The following is a 20,025-nucleotide window of genomic DNA, read 5'->3' as shown; positions in this document are numbered from 1 at the left end:
TCCATGCTTGTTCATTATAAAGCCCAAACTTGTAGTGACGAGGAAACACTTACGAATAAATGTGAACGAAAGGAAGAAATTGGAAAAATCAATAAAAAAAAATAACAGAAAAACGCATCCTGTCTATGTGAATAGTTTTATATTTTACACTCAATATGCAATGATAAAATACTACATAAAGCTGTAATTTTCATTACATTAGTTTAACAAGTCCGTGCACTTTTAGTATATATAGCCACATATTTTATGTCTTTTGTAATACCACTCAGTATGCTGATATCGTCGTGATTTTTTTTCACATCAAAGCTTTTGCTGAAAGCAATCGGCGACAAGACTACGACAATGCTTGTGTTAAAATACCTATATAACTAAAGTGACGGTTAATATCTCATAGTAATTGCTTAAACACAATGTGTTGAAAATTTGACATTTTCTCACATTAAGGCGTCTGCTGAAAACAACTACCAACTAAGTACAAAAACCATTGTATCTCTTCGTGGTTGCTTGAAAATCATTGTCACCCATGCATACTCCCATTATATATATATATAAATGATTTTTGACAAAAGAAGAAAGACGTTACATTTTGCACTAGCGCTTTCACTGTATAAGATCTTCAGGTGCATAGTAACTGTATATAATGGTGTGGCGTCACAACATGTTATCTGTTGATATATATATATTTAATCTTTAGTACTTTAGTACACTTACTTGTCGGTAATAGCCATGTTTATTACATGTTGAAAAATAATAATGTTACGAGTACAAAATTCCCACTCCTTATACTGTTCGTCATGGTGTGAGCCGTCTGTCCATAGGGCTAGTGAGCTCTCTCTGTCTGTCCATAGGGCTAGTGAGCTCTCTCTGTCTGTCCATAGGGCTAGTGAGCTCTCTCTGTCTGTCCATAGGGCTAGTGAGCTCTCTCTGTCTGTCCATAGGGCTAGTGAGCTCTCTCTGTCTGTCCATAGGGCTAGTGAGCTCTCTCTGTCTGTCCATAGGGCTAGTGAGCTCTCTCTGTCTGTCCATAGGGCTAGTTAGCTCTCTCTGTCTGTCCATAGGGCTAATGAGCTCTCTCTCTGTGTCCACGGGGTCAATTATATTAATAGCATTAAATGACGTTAAGTGCCAATGTTTTGCAGGTCCTGAAAAGCCCTAAATAATAATTTGTAATATCTAGTATAATATCTACAGTAACATACAAAACAGGTTAAATACAGGTGAAATATGTGGATGGTATGAAAATGACTAATTATTTTGCTATTGTCTTCCTAAAACAATATCATTATTTTTCATATAAAAAGTAGACAAATAGAGAGCCTCTCATCCTACACCAATTTGAGATTATTTGGAATATTCACACCTTCATGGTTTATAACAGGTTACAGGCCGGGATTGGTAGAGACACTTATTTGCTTTGTTTTGCCTGTCCCTAGTTACATCATACTGTACTCATGCCCGTTTGTGATGACCAAATCTCTGCTCTGAAGGCTACTCCACCTAATTATGTGTTTAGAAAATTAAGCTTGTTGAAATTCAATGTTTAGGTATATAATTCCAAAATTCATATAATTGATACATGTAGACAAATCAATGTTGATATAGTATCCATAATATCGATGACGTACAAGATACTGTAAAGTTTTATACCTACTTTTTTACTCCTAAATTCAACAATCTTCTCTCTATCTTACTTCTGTAAAATATTACCGATTTTAAGACCATTCTTCGCACTGGAAAACACAGGAGTGAACAACTCCTAGTGGATGGTGTTAACGTCATAGTGCACTAGAGTTAACACTAGTGCGCTGTAGTTTATATCGCAGTGTATCAAATACAGTGAGTTGTAGATTCAGATTTGATAAATACATTCAATAGGAATTTGTCACAGAATGCTACTGACAATATTTATTGAGACAGTCCTAATTAAATTAATTTGATATAATTAAATCTTGATACCTTGAAAGTGCATCAAGGTCATTTATATCGTTACACTTGATAGCCAATCTTCTGAAAATATTCATTCTAAAATATCTAGCTTCTGAGCATGGTAGAAGTTAACTCAAATTTGTTTCATAAAATTTTCGATTCGAACATTGACCCTTGCCTAGAACCGAAATTTGATATTTTACAAAGAAATGTTTCCTAAGAAATGTAATTTATTAGTTATTTCACATACCATACTAGAGATGAATTCTATACATTCAGCCGTTAATGAGATATAACAATTATGTTAAAATCGTATATTACGCCATAACGTCATTATGATGAACTTGAAACTGTCACTAAATGGTAGAGGACATCTGGGGAAACTTTTCCCATAACAATTAAATGAAATTGATATATATCTAAAAGTTGTTGCCAGACCAAAGAAAATTTTCAGAATGGCGCCCAACGTTAATGGTAAATGCTTAAGAAAAATTGAAGACAAAAAAATAATTGAAATGACATTCTCCATCGATATTTCGGAAGAAATAAGGAAAAACAAATTTTGCTTGTTTTTTTTTTTTTTTGTTTTTGTTTTTCAAGATTTTACAAAGGTATGCAACACACGATATATACTAGACTCACATACACATATACACCCTAGCACACATCACACTACACCCATTTACACTCAATCAAAACATGCACTCATTATTTCCTACTCTTTCCTTTTTGCTGACATCACATACAATGTACTACTGTGTTTCATTCACAAGCCCCAATAATAATACAAACTCAATAACTGCTGTCATCATCATCATCATCATCATCATCATCATCATCATCATCATCATCATCATCATCATCATCATCACATAGTTATCATCATGATCATCGTATCATCATCACTTCATTATCATGATCATCACCATATCATCATCATCATCACTATCATATCATCATCAGCAGTAACACATATTCAGCATCGTAATCATCATATCATCATCACCACTTCATCATCAACCTTTCATCCTCATTATCACATCATACACTGATCAACAACAGAGCTGTTTATTATTATTAGTGTTTTGCCTCATCATCATCTATTCACACCTAATCCCCAAACTTTATTCAAAATTATATGTTTTCAATAGTGTAATCCCAAACCAGAAGTGCAAGCATGGATTGGGAGTAGCGAGATACGCCCCACATAACAGCCTTTCCATGTTGCAACTTCTGCTTGTTTGTAACAAAGTGTAATTCACATTAAAAAAAAACATAAAAAAAAGCTTTGTAAATAATTGAGGTGTGAATAGCTGGTGATGATTCTTTGTTATCTGCCCTTGTTGTCAAAGATTACAGAGAGCATAGTACAGCCAGACTAAATGATAGCATAGAGGAAATATCAATAATTAACATTATACATAGATTGCTCTCTCTCACTGAATCATTCTCTACAATTACAGAAACAGACAAAGCGATGAAAACAGAAATAGGAAGATAGGGGATGGGGAGGGGGGAATGACATAAGAAGTCCATGGGATGTTGAAACAAATTTTTTGCTAAAGACAGTGAAACAAAGATATGACAGCACTGTCAAGGATAAAAAGTATCATAATTATTTAAATATTCAATTGGATAAGATTTTCCCATTTTTTCCAATTATTTGTGAAATTTTGTTTGTATGACGTGTTTTTGCTATTTGAAATATATTTTTGAACAGAATAGTGATTTTGTATAATCTTTACAATAGCGTTGATATTGAGAGTAGCATGGAGGCATCTTGTTTTATATATATAATGTTTAATCATAAGAATTACTTCATTGTCAACTCTAAAGCTAGGGCTATTGTTCCTTTTAATTCCAAGTATAAAAGACCGTTTGTTGACTGAGAATGGTATTAATAAAGAATCTGTTAGTGTTTCAAATGATTGTTAAAAGTTTTGCACTTCCTGACATTCCCAAAGGAGATGAGTGATCGATTCTCTTTCTGAGTTGCATAGATTACAAAGTGGACTGGACACAAGTTTTGCCTTAAAAAGCCTGAAAAAACAAAATTTAGAAATGCATGATATTTGTGACCTTTGACCCAACAGCGAGCTTTTTTATTTGACATATTTTGTATTAGCATGTAACGGACAAAAGCTAGATATGCAAAGTATCAACATATAATATAATTTCACGAACTCTGTACAATCAACGACTTTCGATATATGGCTGTTAGTTTAAACGTATGATGTCATGGCAGCCATATTAGATTGTTGTCGTACTAAAAAGAAGAGGCAATGGCACCTTCAGATACAAAACTACAATATACTGAATATACTATAAACGTATATCTTAACAAAACAACATTGGAGTCCACATATTTCAAAATAATGATGCATCCCTAACCTATGGTATTTACACGTCGCAGTTGGCTTGATATTCAAACGACTCTGATTTTTATCATTATTTTCCTGCATGAAGTCGTAAAATGACAGATTCGTAACACAGGGTTTTAAATGATGCAGGTTGATGAAAAATGAAAACATGGTATTAATTGCTTGGATTAGCCAAGATTTACAGGCAGATATCGTCGATGAAGCAGAAAATGCTGATATCGGAACCTGTCTTGTTTTTGAGTCAGAAGAAATTTATCGACCACGTCCATTATACATACCCACCAGAATCGAAAATCAAAGACACGACAGACTTTTCTACATCAGCTGCTTATCTCGATCTTTTCCTACAACAAAACCAACATGGGCAGCTTTACACCAAGCTTTATGATACGCGTGATGATTTATATTTCCCTATTACGAGTTTTCTATTTCTTGATAGCATTATTCTTGTATCTCAAACGTATGGTATGTACATGTCACAGTAGATTCGATATTCAAGGGCCTATTCCCATTATCAAGATTTGAGTGCAAGAAGTTGTCAACAGACGGTCAAACTCGTAAGACAAGGGTTCAAAGATACAGATTGATGAAAATTATGGGGACGTTTTATGGTCGCCATGGTGATCTCATTGAGTAATGTTCTATTTCTTTGTGCGATATGAAGCTGGACGTATCTGATACTCGTTAGTTTGCCTGTTGGTTCCGTTGTTTTATACCTTGTTCTCATTTGAGAACGTGACATTACTTACTTGGAATGATCAAAGTTAACATGACGGGTGTTGTCGTTGAAGCAGATGACGCTTACTCTTCCGGAACACCTTATCTTATTCTCCTTGTACTTTTTAAGTAATCTCCGTGTAAACCTTTCTTTTGTTCGTATTTTACCACAGTTTTATTTAATTTGAGTTTGGATTATGATTGTGTTGTCATAAAGGTATTTGCAGGTGTTCCTTCATTTACAGACACCACAAGTGAAGTGAAAATGTCTAGACATTCATATGACTGAGTTTGAACGTATAGGTCATCATGACAACTAAATCACATCTAGAATAAACACGTTAAAAAGCAATTTTATAGTTCTAACTAATTTAGTTGTGATATCTGAAAATAAATATTCAATAAGGCGTGTAATTTAGACACTTCTCCAATACACCAGAACTTACACAATGTGTATAAGTAACTTTTCATGCAACGCTTCATGAGATAAATTGTTTTTACACACAACATTAACTTTTTCTCATTTTCTTTTTTAAATTTAGGTTGCTTTTAAAATACGAAAAGAAATAATTTTGCTGTGAAATTCTAACAATTTTTTTTTTTACAGTTAGCTATTATATTCTGGTGGTTGACTAAACTGTTAATTCTGTTATACAAAAATTTTCTTATGTAATGAAATTTGGGCAGACCAAAATGTAATTTCCTAATTTCAACAACATCAAATACATGTATTTGAAAAACGAGCTAGTAACCATGGCAACAACCATGAATCAGTACATTTCTGGCAAAAACATATCCTTAGGTGCCTACTCCACTAGTTCACAATATTATGAATTTTGGATGTATACCTTTATTCACTTCCATCGTCGGAACAATTTCTGATGATAAATACTTGCTATTTTTTCAAATGTTTAAAACACTTGTTGCTATGGTAACGTCATTGTTCGTAAACATGATTTTTCGTCAAAAGATTTGGAAAGCTAGTATTCCCATGTTTCTAAATAAATGGAGGTTGCTAACCAAAAAGTTGACTGGAAAAAGGTGAAAATTCATGTTGAAGCAAAATGACAGATTTTCCTTAGTGTCATTTAAAAATTCCTGAGAATTAAGGGGTTAATGTATGATCGAATACGTGTAAGATATAATGTTCGAGCACTTTTGCTATATCTATTTATTATTTGATTAATTGCTGGCTTATTTGTACTGCAGACGGGCAACATTTCCTACTTATCTACTGATTACAGTTACTACAATAACATAGATATATATTCACAGTTTATATGTTTGTTTTGTGCTAAAATATGTGCTAGGTTAATTTCTGTATTTTTCCAGGTTGGGGCGCAAGCTAGGTGCAACCAAGAACCCCTTGTTTTTGGGCTGCGTGTGGAGTACAGGTTTGTGTTTCTTTGGACTCACTCGACATCACAGGTTTGCCTGTGTCAATTTTATAATTGTTGTATCTTACATCCAAAATACGCTATTTATCCTCAGAAGGCATGCACACATAACGTTTTTTGGAGAAAGGTTCCACTACAGCAAATGTCTGCCTATCTTTCCGGATTGCTGTATTCTTTGTCAAGTACGCTGCACAATCGATTGCTAATCTAGACCATTTTCGAAATGCGATGATGCTTAGGTTATTTCCTTATTTGTGATTTAGTTTTGTTTAGAGAGTTTTTAACTAATTGATGTCTTCGATATACAATGTCAAGGGTTGACAGAGGAAGATCAAATTTTGAACAAAATTAAATGTCAATACCTATCTGCGTTACTCCATGGGTTACGATCATTTTCGAAGAGAACGATAGTAAGCGTAAACCCTGGAGTATACAGGACGGTCAAAACCCAAATGGAGAGTTGCACTAACTCCAAATCTCAATCAGTTTCATATTTTTTCAATACTGAATGGTTTTATAGGAACGTCAAGTACATGTATGTATTCGTATTAGACATACATGTACTAACAACTATTCATATTTTTCACCACGAATCGCTACACTAAGTATTGCGTAATGTCTTATAACACTTAAAGTATATTTTGGTTTAACCTTGTGTCCCAAAACTGAAAATCCAGGTAACAAAATCTTGGGAGAAACAGGATCGGTTTATATAAGAAGGTAATTACAAAGAAAACACAGAGATAATTATGAACTTAAATAATCTATTAGAAATCCAGGTAAATACATGTAATGCAGGTGAATGTGTCGAGGAATACAAATATAAAAGTTAAATTAGATAATATTAGATTTTATATTCTCAAAACCAATAATCTCTCAACTACTTTGCATAAAACTCTGTACTTTTTTCTAGTGTGTGATACATAAATATAGGTATTTAAGTAATATCACTACAACTATAGAATTTAATTTGGATATATTAGATTTCAATTTTTTCAATCACAATTTTAACACATTCCCGATACAATCCATGACCTACACTATGTCTTCATTACAAAGAAAGTATTTCGAACTTCTCGTCCGCAAGCACTATTAACGTAGATCTAGTACATAATTCCATGTACGATACAAAGTGACTCGATAGACAAGAACATACACATAATTACATGAAATATAATTAAACTACAAGAACATGCTATTCCATAAATGTTTTACATAGATATTTCAAAAGTAATACTTATTAAAATACAAATCGCAACATGTCAACAAGTTAAGGGATACTCAATGTTCATTTTAATAAATTTTGATGTCTTTTCCCAACAGCACTAATTTATTCTATGTGGAGTTAAAAGGTTGCCTTGTCGCCATAATTGTTGTGGTCAATCTCATTGTTTCGGAGCTGAGTTGAATCAAGCATCCATTCAATGCGTCCTTCTGCAGCAAGCTGAATTCATGTGACGTCATTTGTAGTCTGAATTTCCATCATTACTCGAATGAAGATGAAAATGTTAGGATGAACGTGGGGGATTCTCTTCTTGAGTTTGCTGTTCCACCCTTCTAAGATGTTGGTTGTTCTAGGTCCGTCATTGTCGAAGTGGCTCCAAACCGGTCTGACGCCTTCCATCCATTTGGTGTTTACACAGTTGATGAACGCTGTGGTGTCCACAGGTAGGTCGACGTCCTTCAGGTCATCTAGTGCATTGAACCAGTAGTATTCTACATGATGCTGAGGAAAGAGACGGAGTACAGCAGTACAGCGAATTAATCTATAGATATCTTCGTCCTGTCTGTAGTAGGTCCGGAGTCCTAGTTGTCGAGTCTTTCTCCAAATGCACCGTGTGAAGTCAAAGAAGCAACCTTTGACGGTAACTCCGGGGAAGACGGCTTTGGCGGGATTATGAGCAGCAAACTCGAAGTCTAGAAAAACTGTAGTCGGGTTGAGTAGTAGCTGTTGCTCCTCTATCATGGAGTTTAGATTCTCCAGGAGTCTGGTGTAGATCACTTCTGATTTCCCTTGTAGAAGAGCGAATACAAGCGGGTACATCTGGTTGTTGGTCATGGCATGAATCTTGTGCAGTTGCTTGAACATTTTAAGGCATGTGTAGAACGTCGCGTCACAGCATAGTGTATCAGCTGCTGCTGAGGGTCTGAGGTTGCTGGTGGTGGCGAAGGCTAGGATGCGGAGGTTATGTCTGTTGTAATCAAATAGGAGGGACTGTCGCCGTTGTTGGTTTGGTGCCATTCATATTCCAAGACGAGATATGTTAAAGATGTTGTTAGATTTAAGCTGGCTTCAGGAGTGGTAGAGAAATGTCTTGCAGGATGATAGCTTTGAAGTTGCCTCTCAGCTGCCTGACAATGTGTCTGTACTTTGGCGACTTCTTCATCGCAGATGGCCAGTATGGAGTAGAGTTCCTCTACACCCCTTCTGTATGGTGTTCATGATCTCCTGAACTTTTCCCTGCCTTTCAAAGGAATGTCGTAGGTAGTGTTGATGGTTGCAGGACAGTTTCGAACACAGCATCGTCATTAGGTTGTCTCGGTAGATGTTCTTTACCATGTACTGGGAACCAGCATGGAACACTCCGCCACGTCTTTTGAAATTAGCAATTAAATTAGCTTGGGTATTCACCTCACAAACTTATCATTACTAGGGTGACTAGATTTTACCTCTGCAGTAATTAAATTACCTAGTGTATTTACCTCACAAACTTCTAATAACTCGGTAACTAGATTTTACTTCTGTGGCAATCTCACAAACTTATAATTACTTGGTGACTAGTTTTTGTTTTGTTTTGGGACAATCCCTTTGTTACTTGTGACAAGCCACTCCACAACAGACAGATCAGAATTCCGCAAATCTAATACATCCTTATGTAATAAGGTTCGCTATTTCATTTTAAATTGAATTTTGACAGATCCATGCATAGGTTGGTTATTTCGTTAGCCAAAGGAATGTCGTCTTCCTCCAACTCCTACCACATACACTCGGCTTATCCGATTTATTTTTCGCTATTATCATGTATGCAAATACAACATCTACCTCCATCGCTATCACCTTGCCTGCATGAAAACTTCCACAAGACAGTCTTGTATTGACAAAGTATTTTGATGACGTAAATAATACATCCATTGATTAAGTGACTACAGGAAAACTTGAAGGACTGATTGTACTTTATGATATCAACATATGTATTTGATTACCAAAACCAGGACTCGTCTTTTTCACTCATTTTGAACATTGTTTGGTCGTGTTACAAGGTCGTGTCCTTGGACAGCGGATAGCATTACATATGCCCCACCCTCGTATGATTGACTGTTGAAGGCATGTCTCGTTTGCTCTGGTGTAGCTCCAAACTGTGTCTATCCAGCGTGTCTGACATTACTAGCGTAGCGGACGATCAGTGCACAACGATGGAAGTTAGTGTTTACTTCATAGTCTCATATTTGATATTTTTCTCCAATCCAGGTAAGTGAAATGTATTCATTATTGTAATTAAGATCATATAACGTATCTGTACATGAAATATTGATCGTTTGCAATACTTAACCCTGCTCAAGGAACACCCTATCTGTAACAATCCCAGCGAGAGATAATAGGCGATGTAACTTGGATATAGACTATAAATCAACATTGAATGTGTGAATCAGAAAAATTAAATGTAACATGGATACATAGTGTTCTGTAATTGTGTCGTGTAATTTCGGTTGCCATTTTAATCCATAAATGTATATATGTAGTCAGACAGTAGCAAGAGAATACGAGAATAGCAGTAAGAGCAGATGCGCCAGATGCATGAAGACGCACCACATAAATTAATACAGAAAATCTAGTCAATTGATATCCCTAGACATTGACGTGCACATATACCGCTGTCATTTCAAGCTCTATGACTTTTAATTACAATTGCTTGACGGATTAAAGATAACATAGATATTATATGTCGGTGGTATCTAGTATTACAGTACATTCTTTATGTATGGAGCTACTTTTACATGTCCTATATGAGGTGTGGTATGTGTAAAGTATACATAACATGTTATAATGACGAACATTGACATACGGCAATTCATGTAAATAAGATACGGTCATTATCATTGTTCCTAACATCTGTTAAAAATCCATATCGTTTTAAGTCAAATGTCAAAATATTGATTTCTTTATTCCGAGATTTACGTACTTTGCCCAAGTTTGATTGATTCTTGCATTCTTTGTGTTCATTTGTTATCCGATTGGGTCTTCTTTGCTTAAATCTCTTATCAATATGAACAAACCATATAAAAATTGTCACGAAAATCTCTGCCGATCTCTCAATGAATGTGAAAATAACACCCTTTAATACAAGTTTAAAATTAGATACAAATAATTAAACTGCGTCATACAGCTGTTTCGTCCTTCTGGCTCGTCAATGATGCAAGGGCATTAATTTTGAAACCTGTGAGGTGTACTGAGGAATTATTAAAATGGTGCTTTTATGCATTGACAATTACATGTTTTACAATATGTGTCACCAATCGCTCAATGCAAACATGTTTTGCAACATCTGTCGCATATCGTTCAATGGAAACGTGTTCTACAACATTTGTCGCAAATCTAATAATGAAAACAGGATCTACAATATTTATCTCCAATTTCTCAAAGTAAACATAACATTTGTCGCCAATATATCAATGTAAATATACTTTACATCTGTCGCCAATCTCTCAACAAAAACATACTTTACGACATTTGTCGCCAATCTCCTAATGTAAACATGTTTAAAAACATTTGTCGCCAGTCTCTCAATGTAAGCATGCTTTATATTTGTCGGAAGTCTCTCAATGTAAACATGCTTTACATTTGTCGCCAATATATCAATGTAAACATACTTTACGACATTTGTCGCTAATCTCTCAATAAAAACATACTTTACGACATTTGTCGCCAATCTCCTAATGTAAACATACCTTACAACATTTGTCGCCAATCTCTCAATGTAAACATGTTTAAAAACATTTGTCGCCAGTCTCTCACTGTAAACATGCTTTATATTTGTCGGAAGTCTCTCAATGTAAACATGCTTTATATTTGTCGGAAGTCTCTCAATGTAAACATGCTTTATATTTGTCGGAAGTCTCTCAATGTAAACATGCTTTATATTTGTCGCCGGTCTCTCAATGTAAACGTGTTTAAAAACATTTGTCGCTAGTCTCTCAATGTAAACGTGTTTTACAACATTTATCGCACATACTTTACATTTGTCGCCAGTCTCTCGATATAAACATGCTTTATATTTGTCGCAAGACTCGCAATGTAAACATAACATTCCCTCAATATGGTATGGTTTGGTTAAAGAAATTACACAAGAAGGTAATAATGCGCAATTAGAATGGGCAATATGTAATGACGAAGCAGAATCAATTGTAAAGCTGTTCATTGTTCTGTGGTAAGCTAAAACTATGTTCAGTTTACACCATTATATCTACAGTCAGACATGTACAGTATTAATCTTCTTGAATGAGACACGCAACTATATGAAATTCTCCATTGCTTGTTATACATATCATTGTGTTTCTTGTGCACCGCTACTGGCGCGATGAGATCATGATCACTGTTCTTTTATGAACTTAAGCAATGAACTCTACATGACACCCGTAAAGTATCAAATGGAACGGAAACAAACCGTATCGAGTTTATAATGGGTATTGTTGAGTGGAAGTGTACCTTATCGGACCCCTTACCGGTGACAGTGAAATAAAAAATAGTTAAAGAAGGAGAGACATGATAGTGGAGGTCCAGACATGTATCTAACAAGGTCAAGGTCACAGTGTGGTCCAGCTCGTGCTGTATTTAACTCTTGACAAACAACTTTCAGCAGAATATTCATTCGCCCTTGTCTAGAATTCGGAAGACGGTAATCAGACTAATTTTCTATTATCACAGTCTGTGATTTTGGTGAGACGCGTTTGTGTCACACCAAAATGTTTTTTTAATGAATTAGTTACCTTAGTATTTTCTTGGTATCACTTAATTTACGGTTTATTAGGAATAGTTCTACTTTCATGCTGGTATCAAAGAAAACCCAATTTGCAAACCGAATGAAGCGCTTAGGCATACCAGCACGGAAATATTTCCGTCAAAGCTTACAATTAATTTCTGACACACGTTTCATAGGAAAAACAACACATAAAAACACCACTTTAATAATTCAAAGGATTTTTCAAACAAATCAATATGCATAAGAGTTCACGTGACTTAACGTCATTGACATCTAATTCGCTTTCAGGCATTAAAAAGTCATCCTCAGTGTAACTTGTATATTCCACACGTTCGTATAAAAGAAACGAGACGTTTCAAGAACCATTAAGTACACGTCGTTTTCTACTTTTCACCACCGTTATCTCATGTAACTGGGGTCTTTCATGTTAAGATAACAGTCCTCCTCCCAAAATAAATAAATAGATAAATATTAATAAAAGCAAAATACTTTCTATATATACATTATATTAAGTATTTACTGGGAAATCCCGCGTTTCGGTAATGATCGTTTTGGTAATGACATTTTATCAATAAATCTCCTTTTGGAGCCTGATACAAGTATAGCTGTGAAATTTACTTTTGTTCTCACGCTGCTGGTTGTATCAGCTGTACACATTAATCATTATATTGATTGTTCGGTAATGACCGAAAATAACATTTTTTAATAATTTTGTTCTTACAAACAAGTCCTTCTTCACAAACGAACCGATTCCGCACAGACATGTGTGTAGGTTGAAATCTTCCCGCGATAAACTTCAAGCCGAGCACAATAACTCCGCGCTATTGGTTATAACTCCTGCTGTATTTTCAATTTTGAATACTTTATTTTAATTACCTTTTGAAATTTTATACATCTGTTGAAAAATAGTGTAATACGGTCATTGGTACACAGAAAACGATTTAGTTACAAGTTGTTTTTAACTAGAATCATATTTTTTTTCCAGGATTTGCCACTACCGAAGTATACGCTAAAGGCGGTATAATTCGAGCGGTCGGAGATATCAACATATTCCCTACGTCGGCACAGTCTGAGTACGAGAAATCATATTGTAAGTATCATCGTCTTCACAGTCTGAGTACGGACGAGCATACTGTATGTATCAATGTCTTTTCAGTCTGAGTACGGACGATCTTACTGTATGTATCAGAGTCTTCACAATCTGAGTACAGACGATCATACTGTATGTATCAATGTCTTCACAATCTGAGTACGGACGATCATACTGTATGTATCAACGTCTTCACAATCTGAGTACAGACGATCATACTGTATGTATCAATGTCAACACAATTTGAGTACGGACGATCATACTGTACGTATCAACGTCTTCACAATCTGAGTACGGACGATTATACTGTACGTATCAACGTCTTCACAATCTGAGTACAGATGATTATACTGTATGTATCAATGTCAACACAATTTGAGTACGGACGATCATACTGTACGTATCAACGTCTTCACAATCTGAGTACGGACGATCATATTGAATGTATCAACGTCTTCACAATCTGAGTACAGCCGATTATATTGTATGTATCAACGTCTTCACAATCTGAGTACGGACGATCAAACTTTATGTATAAGCGTCTTCACTGTTTGAATACGAGAAATCATATTGTATGTATCAACGTCTTCACAATCTGAGTACGGACGATAAAATTGTACGTATCAACGTCTTTACAATCTGAGAACGGACGATCAAATTGTACGTATCAGCGTCTTCACAATCTGAGAACAGAAGATCATACAACAGGTGGCCATCTTGGATTTCGACTTCAAAAGTTTTTCACCACTATTTCTTTAGAAGAACTGTATATTTTTTCTTAACTTTCATGTATAACTTCCTCTTGGCCCCTAGTTGTGTTGTTTAATGTCAACACAATTTGCCATGAATTACCTAGACGACTGTTATTCATTTCTTAACGTACTCAACGATCTTCACATATGCAGGTTTCCTTTGATTTGATACGGACGATTTTTGGATATTGAATGTATGTTCAAATGTCTTCACAAAACAGAGAAGAGAAGAGAAAAGAAGGGAAAAGATCTGAGAAAATACGGGCGATCATATTGCATGTATCAAAGTTTTTTCACAATCTTGAACTGTACATGACGATTATATTGTATGTATCAACGTCTTCACAATCTGAGTACGTGTTTTGTACGATCAAACTTTATGTATAAGCGTCTTCACTGTTTGAATACGACAAATCATATTGTAAGTATTTCAACGTCTTCACAATCTGAAAATACATTTGGACGATAAAATTGTACGTATCAACGTCTTTACAATCTGAGAACGGACGATCAAATTGTACGTATCAGCGTCTTCACAATCTTTGAGAACAGAAGATCATACAACAGGTGTTTGGATTTCGACTTCAAAAGTTTTTCACCACTATTTCTTTAGAAGAACTGTATATTTTTTCTTAACTTTCATGTATAACTTCCTCTTGGCCCCTAGTTGTGTTGTTTAGGAAATTTACCAGAAAAACACAATGGTCGACAGGCTGCCATCTTGGAATTATCCTAGAAAAGACTGTTATTCCTATTTCTTAAGAAGTACTGAATAGATATCTCTCAAATTCCATATGCAGGTTTCCTTTGGTCTCTCCTTGTTCTCATTTGATTTTGAAACTGATCAGAAGAAACAAAATGGCTTCCATTTTTGGATTTCGCAATTTCTGCAAAGTAATGTTCAAATGTCTCATCATTAAAAGCATAAACAGAGAAGAGAAGAGAAAAGACGGGAAAAGATCCAACTTTCAAAGAGAAAATAAAGACCAAACAATGGCGGGGCGCCAAGATCCCTCTTTTCTCATTAAACTGCATTTCTTGATGTAAGTTTTTACAATAGCTAACTGTTGAACTGTTGGTATATGCTTATACTTACTTATAAAAATGTGATCAAGTTCCCTCGCCGTACACAAAACGTTTGTTCATTTTACAGATATCTTTCAGTTACCAATGTGTTTTGTAGGAATTTCTGGGTTAATAGCTACATCTATATTGAAATCAGTGTGGTCTGAAATTCAAAAGTTGTCTCATAGACTTTCAGACGGGTTGGGTGTAACTATAGGATGGTGTGGGTATACCTATAAGACAATTATTGTAACTATAAGACGATTTGGGGGTAACTATAAGACGATTTGTGTGTAACTAAAAGACGGGTTGGAAGAAACTATAAGACGATTTGGGTGATACTATAAGACGGTTTGGTGTAACTATAAGACGATTTGGGTAAAACTTTCAGACGGGTTGGGTGTAACTATAAGACGATTTGGGTAAAACTTTCAGACGGGTTGGGTGTAACTATAAGACGATTTGGGTGTAACTTTCAGACGGGTTGGGTGTAACTATAGGATGGTTTGGGTGTACCTATAAGACGATTTGGGTGTAACTATAAGACGATTTGGGTGTAACTATAGGATGGTTTGGGTGTACCTATAAGACAATTTGGGTGTAACTATAAGACGATTTGGGGGTAACTATAAGACGATTTGTGTGTAACTAAAAGACGGGTTGGAAGAAACTATAAGACGATTTGGGTGTAACTATAAGACGATTTGGGTCTGGCACTGCTGCAGCATCTTCGGATATCTTTCCTACTGCAGCCGTAGCCTCATTGAAGATGGTTATTATTGCGATGGAACAATTTGTACAATGATGGGAGTCAGCGAGTGTGGCAACGTCGGGAGGAACGTTTCGCAGACTGCTGCGTAGCCCAGCGTGACAGATTTGGTGGGGTAGTGTAATGATCTGGTGGGGCATAACGGATTGAAATCGAACCAGATTAGTCATTGCTATTGGCAGTTATCTTAGCAACCGTAAGCTTTTTGTTTTTACAGCGTCAAGGAGCTGGGTCAATTTTATAACATGATAATGCAACATTCCTTAACAGTCACATGGCAGAGGAGTTCTTATAATAGAATAATCCCAGTCACATGACATGGGCGTTCTTACAGCAGAATAATCAACATGTTTCGGACTGGCCTACAAAATTCGCTGATCTGAAAACAATGGAGCACATCCGGGATGCTACTAAAGACAATTACGGCGTCGACAAAAACCACCGGCGCCGGCGTTTTAATGCTGTGGTCCCAGCCAATGGCGGTCAAAAAAGTTACTAACACCGTTTCTAGAGATCGATACATGACCACAACGTCTTGTTAATGACACAAAATCATCGAACCATAACGAATTGTGAGTCGGCATTTAACCACCTTCCAAACCTGATTTATAAAATGTAAAAATGTTGATTTAATATAATGTCACAGTGTATTTTCAACATTGCGCTCTTCTCTTACTACTTCAATGCTTGATACTTCCACATCCAGGAGAGCTTTCATGGTTACAGTAGATGATCAATGATAATGATTCAGAATAACCATGTATATTTGACTTTGATGTTGCTGCAGCTCCCCGTCTGTGTTTTAACATTTAACATTTAACATCGGCCCTTTTCGTTTTCTTTCGTCGCCAACTGAAATTCAACACAATGAGCGGCGCCATCGCTGGCGGGTTCTGTATAGGGAGGCCATATTAATTCATTCGGGTAGTGACACGGTTCAGAATATACATATGTACTTGATGCTGTTCTCAAATTGTGTTATATATGAAAATTATGACGTTTATTTAATTACAGGGCTGCCGCATTTCCCCGACTTTTCTTTCGGTCATTTTAGGTTTTCCTCTGTCGCCCCCTAGGCTTCAAACTTCAGGCCCTTAGCATCACTGACGAGTCCTAGAAGAACGAAACAGTCGTGTGAAGTTTAGTTCATTATTTGGCTCTACTATATCTAACTCTAAATTATTTAAAGATGTTTTAAACCGTGTGTCTTTTGTACTATCTCTGACACTTATGTAACGTTTGTACAATTATTTTCAGAGAATGCAGAACATATTCACTGTATAACAAAAAGGAGCTGTTTGAATTCCTGTGAGCCATACTTTCTAAAGGACATGCGATACTCTTAGCCTTGGTAGTCATCAGATTGGGAGGTGTTAAGTTTTGCTAGTAAAACTTACAGTCTGTGCAGTGTAACAGCATCGCTTGATGGATAGTAAATGAAACGGTCTTACAATAAACACCCAATCTTTTAAAGTGATTATTCAACATCAGTTATGACAATAAGGAAATAAACGCCGCCCCTATTCATTGTTCGTAATGCGTTTCACATAATTTATTAAAGTTTCTTACTTTTTATCCACTTATTGCGTTCCACAATTCAACCCCTTGATCACTTGTGAAGCACAGAAGAGCGAAACCTCGGCAACTTTATCTATTTTAAGCTGCGCTGTATATATAAGTTAATCCACCGTCAATCTTAATTTCCTTTTTGCCTCGTAAGCTATGGATCAACATACGAGTAACAACTGAATTGTAAATCGAAGAATGGACTCCATAAAGGATGGCACAAAAGACACGCAAGTGAAATTAACACCTTAGAATTCGATACTAAAACACCAATTGCAGTTGTACTGGCCTTTTCACCATACTTTACGAATGTTCATTTATATTACCTAGGTTTTGTTACCGTATACTCTGTGACATCTAAGTATATTCTCTTTTTTACCGAGGATCTTTTCTTTCGTTTCTTTCGTTAACAAACTTCTTATCTCTAATGTAGTGCTTTATCGCGACAGGTCGTCGAATTTTGTAAACGAATCTTTATTCTCTTGTTTCATGTGTTTAAGAGACATAAGGAAAATTGATAGAAACCACTGGACATGCGACTCGATCACCGTGTAGGCATGTTATACAGGCAGTAGTGTTTTCAATCTAAACCATGAGAAATCCTTGACACAGACTAGAAAACGTTATTACTAATTAATCTGATAGTTTTTTCTGACAATTTCGTTCTTTTCAGTCTCTTCCTTTTTATCATTTTCAGGGCAGGGATCCACTATGGTACCAACGAACTACACAGGCATTGTTACAAGTTATGTAACAGACAAGGCCATTGTGCCGTCTCCTAGTCGTTCACCTGAGAAGTTCGTGTCTTCTTCAGACTGTGACGAAACAAGAGCGAATGCTGTGGCGTGTCTGAAGATATTTCCAGTCACTCCAGAGTCACGTTATGAGAGGATGTATTGTATGTCCAGCACTGATATCAGAAAAAAGACGAACAATAAACATAAGTGTAATTGCGAGACCTGTAAACCTAACGTTCATTGCTGGATGTCATGTCAGACACTGGCCAAGTTCGGCGAGGCTCCGGAATCGGACTGTTTCTGTACTCCTCTGACAGGAGGTGATGGGGATGGTCCCATCCCTGCATGGTGTGTAAGTCCACAAGGACAGATAGAGTTCTTCACTGAATGTCACAGCCCCTCGTTTCATTATTCCTGTGAATTGTATAAGAATTTCTTTGAAAATTCTTTCAGCCTCACACGTGACCATTACAAGATTTGGAAGTCGTTTTCATGCAAAGGTAAAACCGTTGAAAAATCACTCATATCGTGTCTCAGTAATACCCTTGTAACAGTTGTGAGAAAAAGATCTGTGGCTTGTGATGTTCCTTACAACGGCATCACTTCCTGCTTGGAATCTTTCCGCAAAAAACTGGGTTTGTCCTCCCAACAATTATGTCAAGAAGCGATACAAATCTGGGACCAAATGCCCTCAAATTACTTTCAGTTATCTAATGCTGACTTCGAGAATGTCTTTTCCACGACGCGATCAAAAGTTAATGAATGTTTGCGGGTTTTAACATAAGAGTGCGTTCAACATCAATGTCATTGTCAGCGTTCCATGAAGTCATATTTGTGTACCTTCAGGTAGCTTTGTAAATGCAATAATTATCAGTTCCATGTAGAGGGAAGCCTTACTTGTGCTTACATTACTGAGATTGTCCATAAGCCTATATGTACATGAGACATATACAACTGATATTTTGAAAAATATCCATTATTGAATCTTTGCGACAAATAGTGAGTAATGCACTTCCCATCTTTTAATTTATCTGTTTTTTTTTACTTGTTATTAATTATTTCCCTATCGTGACTAACGTGTGCTAGAAGGCGAGATCCATTGTGTACTCTCATTATTGACATAAACACTCTCTTACTTTTGATTTGTACGGTGACATGAAGAATATGATTTATGCATTTTACGTTAATGGGAATGATTCTGAATATCTTAACATCTGCAGAGAAGCACCAATGACAGCAGGCAACTAAAATAGGCCCTAAATATTTATGTAGTGCCCGCAATTATATTGAGACGAATCTAATTAAAACGGTGTTAATTTAAATTTGTTATGGCAACTGTAACGGTCTGCTTAAGTTTCTCGCCTCTCAACCCGTGTTACTACTTCTTATTCCAAACATATTATTTCGCAATACGTTAGAGTCGAACGTTTTGTACAATTAAGAAATACCTACAGGAATTGAATTCTTCTCTGTAATATAGCTAATTTAGACATGAAAATTGAAGTGATGAATGTTTTCTTTTTCTTTACATCGCTCATTTTATTATGGGAAACCATAGTGTTTCACAATAATGTTCTTCTTATACTTTTTCAGGAGTTTCTACGTAAATGTTTCTTTCGATCATTTTTTTATCGTTCATTTCGCCCT

At 35.9% G+C, this 20,025-nt stretch overlaps 2 protein-coding genes across 2 annotated transcripts; one reads left to right on the top strand and one right to left on the bottom strand.

Moving 5' to 3' along the window:
* Positions 1–7,871: 7,871 nt before the first annotated feature.
* Positions 7,872–8,663, bottom strand: LOC132561098 (uncharacterized). Its single transcript, XM_060225828.1, has one exon. The coding sequence runs from the start codon at positions 8,661–8,663 to the stop codon at positions 7,872–7,874; it is 792 nt and encodes a 263-aa protein (XP_060081811.1).
* A 1,085-nt stretch (positions 8,664–9,748) lies between these two features.
* On the top strand, positions 9,749–19,162 carry LOC132561097 (uncharacterized). The gene is made up of 3 exons (XM_060225827.1): positions 9,749–9,890; positions 13,385–13,489; positions 18,339–19,162. Exons 1-3 carry the CDS (start codon positions 9,749–9,751, stop codon positions 19,160–19,162), a joined length of 1,071 nt encoding a protein of 356 aa, XP_060081810.1.
* Positions 19,163–20,025: the final 863 nt, after the last annotated feature.

This window comes from Ylistrum balloti, unplaced genomic scaffold (assembly GCF_031769215.1).
Source record: "Ylistrum balloti isolate Yb309-2 unplaced genomic scaffold, AGI_CSIRO_Ybal_v1 Utg371146, whole genome shotgun sequence".
Taxonomy (NCBI): Eukaryota; Metazoa; Mollusca; class Bivalvia; order Pectinida; family Pectinidae; genus Ylistrum; species Ylistrum balloti.
Note: the sequence above shows the minus strand (reverse complement) of the source record. Positions and strands in the feature narration are given on the sequence as shown.

Excerpts from the sequence above, each read along its gene's own strand:
- LOC132561098 (XM_060225828.1), bottom strand. The coding sequence starts at position 8,663 with ATGGCACCAAACCAACAACGGCGACAGTCCCTCCTATTTGATTACAAC.
- LOC132561097 (XM_060225827.1), top strand. The coding sequence starts at position 9,749 with ATGTCTCGTTTGCTCTGGTGTAGCTCCAAACTGTGTCTATCCAGCGTG. Across the intron at positions 9,891-13,384 it reads GATATTTTTCTCCAATCCAG|GATTTGCCACTACCGAAGTA; the intron begins GTAAGTGAAATG and ends TTTTTTTTCCAG. Across the intron at positions 13,490-18,338 it reads TGAGTACGAGAAATCATATT|GGCAGGGATCCACTATGGTA; the intron begins GTAAGTATCATC and ends TATCATTTTCAG.